The following is an 8696-nucleotide window of genomic DNA, read 5'->3' as shown; positions in this document are numbered from 1 at the left end:
AAGAGTCGGGTATCTACATGGGCGACGATGAGGCCCAAAGGCAGAAGAAGACGCAGGACTCCCAGCCCAAGGGTGACCCACAGACAGCTGAGACAGCTGAGACAGTTGAGACAGCTGAGACAGCTGAGACAGCTCAGACGCAAGACCAGATGCCGGCGGTGGACAGTGACAAAACAGATCCGAAGGACAGCACCGAGCAAGATGAAACAAAACTCGGATTCTCCATCTTTCAGGGTCTGCTGTGGGGCCAGCCTAGCATGACGAATCAAACAACAGCCGAGCCCTCCACCACCACAACCCCTAGGGACACCGATGAAACTGTTCCAGCAGCAACCAACGGCACTGAGGTTTCTGCCAACCCCACCACCTCCACATCCCCTGGGGACAGTGAGGATAGCGTTCCAGCAGCGACCAACGGCATTGAGGTTTCTGCCAAGCCCACCACCTCCACAGCCCCTGAGGGACAGTGAGGTAAGTGTTCCAGCTGCGACCAACGACCCTGCTGTTTTAGCCAAGCCCACCTAAGAACGCCTAAGAACAGCGATAAAACTGTTCCACCAGCTCCTTGATCCAAAGGCAAAAAGTACGCCTTTTCTGTTTGGCTGCAGGCCTCTCCTTGCCGGCCGAGACAAACGTCAATACTGAAGTGGTTCAGGAGTGGAGGGAGGGGCGCTGAGTCTGTGTCCACTGCACACACCTTGAACATCTCGGACCTTGGTGGCATGAGATCAGTGTGGCCTGAATTTGAAGTGCAGTCACTACTTTTCCATACTTATCAAGAGTGTGATATTGCTGAACAAACGTAATCCAAGATCGCAGATCCAAGAAGGAAAGAACGCGGACTGACATACCTGGCCTGTAAGCTCTAAGGGAGGGACAGCCCTTAGTGAACGAATATACTCATCAGTAGAGTTCAAGTGCTTAGAGCAGGCATCTGGCGACAAGGAAATGCACACTGGCGAGCTCACTGCTGCAGGAAATACAAAAGTCCCGAAAACACCTTCCACAATACCAGACAGCAAAATTGTATAGCGAGAATACCTGTGAAGGGGTGTGTGTGTGGGGGGGGGGGGGGGGGGGGGGGGGGGGGGGGGGGGGAGGGTGCAATAGCGTATATTTGATAACTCTGATATCAAGAAAAACTAGGGGGAATCAAATGTGTATTAAAAAGAATTAAGACAGGGGCAAGGAGAGGGAAGGGAAAGGGATGTGTTTGGGGTGTGAGGGACACAGTTAAGCAAACACATAGAGAACCAGGAGGGACATGTCATTGCTGAACAATGTCTGTGAGACAGAATAAGGCATTCACCACAGCAAAATCACTGGAATCGTGGAGACACATCATGCGTTCATGTATTCTTTGAAACAAAAGCAGCGGCGTCAAGGGAGAATGTAAACAATCTACTTTTCTCCCTTCTTAACTCCATGAAGAGTCATTGGGAGCCGCACAGAAGAACTGTTCACCAGATTCCTCGAGGTTTGCATTTGTGTCTGAAAGCCTGGTTCTCTGCAAATGTCTTCACGTCCATTCTGACCATATGGGGTTACTGACACTATTTGCACGTTTCGTTGTTTTTTGTGTGTGTCCAAGTATAGTTCCCATTAAGGTGATTTGTTAATGACGTTATCAAATGCGTACACGCTGCTGTGTGTTTGTATGAGTGGAGGTATATAGATAACACAGACACACATATTTGGTATCATATTCTGTGTCATATCAAACTGATGAAAACTAGGCCTGTCTGTTTGACCAATTTCAGTCTAAGACAATCTAAGATGGCTCAACTAAATTCGTCATCTGCTCAGCAAGTCAACTCATTTTCCAGTCATAAGCGCTGAATAGTCACTTGTTTTGGTCAAAAGCTGTATGAACGATTCTGCCAGGTTTTGTTCCATCGCAAAACCTTTCCCGGCTTTCGAGCTTTTCTTATTGCATGGTTTCTTGTCTCTGATTTTCATTAGCATCTTGTACGTCATTACTGATGTTCGATTCGACCTCACTACTCCTTTCTCTTTGAATCGCAACTTTTGTTTGCTTTCGTTCCGTTTGGGTCTATCTGTACTTTCATCCTCCTGAATGAAGTTTATTTCCAAATTCTCATTCACCCGGCGTCCCGCCGGAGTTTGAGCTTCGTATGGAGAGACAAGGTATTCCAATTCTCAGCCCTCCCTCCTCTTTGGTCTTTCCCGAGCCCCATTTCCACTTTATCAAGGTTGTGAGAGAACTGGCATCTTTGCTCAGGTCGGAGTCCACTCGACTCTGTGTGTACCTGGACAACTTTTTTTTGGCCTACTTGAAGGTCCTGCGCCAGAATCACATTTCAGTTTGCTGGATCTGTGCTGTCAGCTGGGGTTCGTCTCAAACGAAGAGAAGCGAGATCTCTCCCCGAGTCGGTCATTCGACTTCTTTGGGATAAGATTCGACATGTTGTCCATGACAGTCTCGCCAACACCGGATCACTTGGATTGATTAGCAGGTCTTCTCCAGTGCTTGCTTCATGCTTCCTTGGCAACAGTGAAAACTTTCACTTCTCTCTGGGCAACAATGGGGGCCCCTGGGTAGGGTTCTCAAGTGATCACTTAAGCAGTAGCTGAGACTCTGCTGGTCATGGAAGACAGCCTTTGGGTACATGCAGAGCTGTCTGGGTGAGCGGTTCCTCGCAACGACATCGGCATGGTTACTCTTGCCTCTTTTGGCCCATAGAGGGTGCTCTCCAGGTGGTTCTCTTTAAAGATGTATCTTCTGTGGGTTTGGGAGCTCACAAATACTCATTCCGTGCAGCGTGAATGTGGTCCACGGAGGAGTGCAAGTGGCACATCAGTGTTCTGGGACTCAAAATGGTGCACAGTTTTTTTGTTTTACTGAAATTCTTGGAGGTGGCTGCCGGCAAGACCATTTGGTTGCTCACGGACAACATGACAGGAGCGTGTTAGGTGAACAAAGGGAGGAGGGGGTGGAAGGGGTGCACTTGGTGAACTTCTATCTGCGGACCAAAGCCCTCCTTTATTGGTGCCATGACGAGGGCATTGCTCTCTCAGCAAGACACATAGTGGGCGCGGGGCCAACATCTTGACTGACGTTCTCACCAGGGGTTGGTTGCATGAACTAATTTTGCTTGTCATTAAGAATGTTTCTGACTCACGGTAAATTCTATATACTAAGGAACGTTCTTAACTCTAAGCAGACTTAGCACTACAAAGATCGCCCCATGCAACCCGGCCCAGATCTAAGATGGAGTGGACCCTTGACAAGGTCTCTCTTCGTGGGGTGTAGGCATTGTGGTTTCGACCTATGGCGGGCCTCCATGTGACGAAATTCAATGAGAGACTCCCTGTTCATGTCCTACCGGTGTTTTACCCAGAAATCTGGGGAGTGGATGCTCTGTCTCTAGACTGGAGCAATTGATCACTTATGGTTGTCCCCCCCCCCTCCGAACCCCCCACCCTACCCCCTTTCTGATCATGTCCAGTGTAGTTTGGAAAGCCAGGTTTGAGCGTCCACAGCTGATCCTTACCATGACCAAGTGGCTGGCCAAATCTCGATACTGGGAACTGCTGGATCTCGCTCATGTTCCTCCTGTGGAATTCGAGGTCAAACCAGATCTGCATTGTCAGCCCCATTAAGGCATCCCCCAGTTGTTTCACCTGCTTGTGTTGCTGCTGTGCAGTCCGAATTGCCTCCATCAGATTTGAAAATTTGTCCCTCGGACACCCTCTGTTTTAGCTGCCCTCTCTGTAGAAGGCGCCTCCTCAGAACTAAAGTCATTGGTTTCTGGTTCAAGAGGGTACAGATCAGAGACTTGATCATCGTGTGACTTCCTCTGGTGAAAATGGCTGGCGTTGTGTATGGAACAGAGTCCTGCCTACTAATATCTCTGGCATGCATCTCACGGACATTCTGGCTCATTCACTGCTCTATGGGGTGTTGTCTGTCAGCACAGTTCGAGAGTACAGATCCGCTTTTTTCACCTCTATCATGCAGGTGCGTGGTCCTTTCTTTGAAGCGGATTTCCTTCTTCGAGAGGTCTCTAGGAGGGCTTCCCTCTAGGAGTTTCGAAACCCCCATGAGAGTTCCCTCGTGGGACTTTTTCCTCGCTCTAGATTTCGTTTGAAAAATACTGTTTGAGCCCTTGAGTCCTATTTGCTTTGACGTGCTCTCTCTCTCTCTCAGGTCTGAGTGAACTGCCTCAGGAAATGGCCTTCCACAGGGATGGTTCCATCACACACTTTTTTCTTCCAGAAGTTCAAGCTAAGAAGTTTAAAACTAAGAGCCCTCTTTGCGGATCAGACCCTTGTGTGACATATTACCTAAGGAGGAGGATGATTGGCATCAATGTCCAGTCATGTCTTAGATGCTACTGGAATAGATCTCGTAGCAGATGTTCCACTCAGAGAAGTCTTCTCATTTCGATCAACGAGAGCTTTAAAGAAAGACATTGTCGATGGTACCATTTGTCGTTGGATTTTTCAGGTCATTCTGAAAGCCTGCTCTCATGCCCAGAGAATTCATAGATGCTGGAATCCAAGAGCACATGAAGTCATTGCCACTTCGGCAACTTTCAGTACCATGCACCTCTTCAGCATGTTCTGGTATCAGCCTTCTTGCGTTCGGAGAACCCCTTCATCAATTTATATCTTGTGGACTTTCGTATGACCTGGACAGATGGTTCTAAGGGGCTTTCCTTTGTTGCAGCTAACATAGCAGTAGCTGTTACTAAGGCTCTTCACGCACACCAGTAAGTTATAGCTCTTCTCCTTTAACTTGGAATTTTGCTTGGAATTTGACATATTAAAGTATATGACATCTAAAAGAGTTCGTATCATACTTCCTGTTTGGTTAAATATACTTACTGTGTCCATCTCCAATGCCCGCCTGTCCGATCCCGCTGTCCTTGCCATGGTTCACACGGAGTATTCATTGTTGGCTACGGAATGGCTATTCAGCGCTTAAGGCTGGAAATAGCGTTGATTGGCTGAGGAGACGATTGACTTGACAGGGCGTCTTAGTACGGAGGTAGCCGCGAAATTCGGCCAAACAGAGCAAACCTTTTTTTTTTCTTTTTCTTTTTTTTGTGCATCGCTTTTACACGGTGATTATAGTTTTGTACGAACTCCCGTTTTCTGTCTTTCACACACACAAACACACAGGTGTGTATTCATTTACATCATGTTCCTTCTTGTGTCGATGATTTTTATGAGGAAAACAAACACCAATACGAACATGATCACACTAACCATGCAATACTATACAATCACGATACTGTTACATACGTTTGATCACCTTGTTCTTTGGATTTTTTTAATGCATCATTTGGAACAGAATATGGAATATATGGCCGAATCACACACATGCGCGCGCGCACACACACTTTCTTCCTGTTTTTTCTGTTATGATTGAAGCCTAGGCGACCTCACAGAGCCATATCAAGGCTGAACAAATATGAATATTGATCCTGAAAAACGAGGGGAAAATACGACAACAACAACAAAACATGTCTATATATACAGTTCAATATGGGGCTTGGAAAAAGGGCATGACATCGAAAAATTGCATTTATATGCCATGAAATGTTTGTTACATGTTGATGTCGATGATTCAGTTGTGTGTGTGTGTGTATGTGTGTGGTGAACTTGGTAAACAGTTCTTTTAAATTCATATGTAAAATGTATTAGCTACGGACGTTACTTGCTAAATGTTCAAATGTTATTATGATCTTGATATCAGAGGGGAGTAACGCTGGCATTACATATTCGACAGTATATGCTCAGTTATGTTTGTTTAGTTGTTTTTTTATGGGTGTTTTTTTTCATGTTCTGCCAGGGTGCAGGATATGTTAATAGTTATTTAGTTTGCTTTTAACAGAGAACAATTGACTGTAGATGGTAAGACAGGAATAGTCGTGTTCAGACTAGTGTGGGATTTGTTGTTTTAAATATTGCTGTATATCGTCAGAGAAATAAAGTGCACGCGGAAAGAGATTTCTTGTCTCGATCTTGTGTAGATCTGCTAGTGAAGATGAACTGCATTTTGTATTCATATGCTCAGTACTAGTCGGTTTTACGAACGACCAGCATTTTTAAGGTTTGTTTTGCTTCTGACGTGAAAAAAAGACATTTTAATTCGAAATCTTGCATTGGGTATGTAGAAGTCTTCAAAATAAGGTTGTTTTTGTTTTGTTTTTATTTTTTATTTTAATCACAGTGTCGAAATATGCGTGCATGTACCTGGTTGACATGTCTTTGGTGTTTAATTTTTATTGTAAATTACCCCCTTCAAATGGGGTTATGACCTTTTCTTGAATAAAACATCGTTATCGTTATTTTGTTCTGTCTGTCTGCCTATCTCTCCCTCTTTCTCTCTCTCACTCTGTACTTTTTTTTTCCTTCATTATCGTTTTTTTCGCAGTTTTAAACCAACACAATAAGACTATCTGTTCAGCTGCAGTTTCGGATACGGGAGTCGTTTTCTTCCTTCGGTGGTCTCCCCTGAAAGAGTACCGTCCCTTGACTGTTGTCTGGCTGATGTAGAAGGCGCTGAGATCACTCCTGAAACATTTTTTGTTTCGAAACTTTTAGGTCGTCTTAGACATCGGTTATCATAATGCAGCTTAAGTTATCATAAATTAATGGAAATAATATAAACAAAGGGGAAGAAAAAAGAAGAGTGTGGCATCGTGCAATGTCATACAATGCAATGTGCCAAAGTGCAACGCAATGTCAAACCATAGAATGAAATGCCACACGACGTAACACAATGCAATCAAACGCAATGCAGTGTCTTTATACTTGTGTGTGCGTGCGCGGGACTGAGGACTGATGAATGACACAGGAAACAATTGATGATCGTTTTGATTAAGGCAGCTGTCGTTAGGCTCTGCTCAGGTAGGCAACATGATGTGCAAATAAATGACTCCGTATTTGTAAAGCGCTTTCCGACTGAAGATAGGCGCTATAAAGTAATCAAGTGATGAAGTATCAATGATAATGAAGAAGACGAGGCAAAAGCTGCTGCTGCTATTGCTGATGATGATGATAATGATAATAATGCCATGCGATGCGGGTTAACTGCGATGCTATATTATGTAAAAAAAAACCCAAAAAAAACAAACAAAAAACCCCCAATAAAACAGTGAAATGTCATTCAACTCAGTTCAATGCAGTTAAGTGCAGTGTCCCGCCATTCCACAGAACATAATGCACAATAAAATGCAGTAAACTACCACACGCAATGTAGTTAATTAATTGCAGTTCCATGTCATACCCTAGTGTGATAAGAAACTCTAGGGAGAGCTGGACAGTACAAGGTCTTCAGAGAAGACAATTACAATGCAATGAAACATAATGCAATATCAGGCAGTGCAATGCAATGTGGTTACGCGCGATGTTATACCCTATAATGTTATTCAATAACACAAAACGCAATGCAATATTGACAAATATTGATGGGCAATAGCAGAGTGGTTACAGCTTTGAAATTTCAATAAGAGAGTCCCGGGTTCGAATCTCGGTAACGGCGCCTGGTGTGTAAAGGGTGAAGATTTTTCCAGTCTCCCAGGTCAACAAGTGCCCGAACCCCTTCGTGTGTATACGCACGAAGAAGATCAAATACACACGTTAAAGATCCTGAAATCCATGTCAACGTTCGGTGGGTTATGGAAACAAGAACATACCCAGCATGCATACCCCCGAAAATAAAGTATGACTGCCTTCATGGCGTGGTAAATAAATGGAACGGTCATACTCATAATATGTTGCATGTCTGTCTGAGTGTGTATGTGTGTGTGCCCGAATCCGATTGAATGACACAAGAAACGAATGATGAGCGCCCAATGGCAGCCGTCAACCGGCTCTTCCCAGGTAGGCAGCCTGTTGTGAAAATAACACCGTATTTGAAATGCGTTCAGGGCTTGGTCTCCGACAGAGGACAGGCGCTATATAAGTATCCAAACCAAATCAAATCAAATGCAATGTCGTATTGTACATCACAATGAAACGCAATGCAATGCCATGCAGTGATATGTGTGTCAAATGCAATCGCATGCTACACCATACAGGACATTATTTTCATGACTATTTTGCATGACCTTGTTAAAAAGACAAGACAAGACAGGACAAGCTACCACGAGACAAGATACTCGTACAAGGAAACAAAACACCAAAACGAGGTGACATAACCCCCCTACCCGGCAGAGGTCAAGGTCACAACATATAAAACTGACCGCTGTCCGCTGAGGACACAGATGAGGTCAAGGTCAGGGAGCGAATGGTCACGGGGGCGTCTTTCCGGATCGCTTCCCGGGGGCATGATGACGTCATCTTTGATGTCATTTCCGCGGCGCTGCGCCTGCGCAGGGAAGCCGGCGCTTCCTGTGTTCTATCTGATCTCGGCTAAAAAAATACATAAAAAAAGGAAAGAAAAAGACTATCAACACGTGGATTATTTCTCACCCACTGCAATAGGTTCACATACCATTTTTGTTGTTGTTGCAGTTATATATATATAAAAACGATCATACACGTAAAAATCCACTCGTCTCTTCGAGTGAACGTGGGAGTTGAAGCCCACGAACTAAGAAGAAGAAGACTGCCCCACCTTGCTCTGCACCACACTTCACGCTCTGTCTCTTTCTTCCCTGCATTCTTTTATTTTATTTTCTGGCGTCTCTTCTGCCCCTTTATATATCTCCCTCTCTGTC

General features: G+C 44.8%; 1 protein-coding gene across 7 annotated transcripts in view; it reads right to left on the bottom strand.

Annotated features, from left to right (window-relative positions):
- Positions 1-1154: 1154 nt before the first annotated feature.
- The window catches only part of LOC143302116 (uncharacterized), a 69796-nt gene continuing 62254 nt past the window's right edge, over positions 1155-8696 (bottom strand). For all 7 annotated transcript variants that reach the window (XM_076616662.1, XM_076616661.1, XM_076616658.1 and 4 more), the window contains 2 exons: positions 8220-8388; positions 1155-6546 (listed from right to left, as the gene is read on the bottom strand). In XM_076616662.1, coding sequence (XP_076472777.1) covers positions 6428-6546; positions 8220-8388 — 288 coding nt within the window. In that variant the 3' untranslated portion in view covers positions 1155-6427. The remainder of the gene's footprint in view (positions 6547-8219; positions 8389-8696) is intronic.

Source organism: Babylonia areolata, chromosome 28 (assembly GCF_041734735.1).
Source record: "Babylonia areolata isolate BAREFJ2019XMU chromosome 28, ASM4173473v1, whole genome shotgun sequence".
Lineage (NCBI taxonomy): Eukaryota > Metazoa > Mollusca > Gastropoda > Neogastropoda > Buccinidae > Babylonia > Babylonia areolata.
This window is presented reverse-complemented; position numbering and strand designations above follow the sequence as displayed.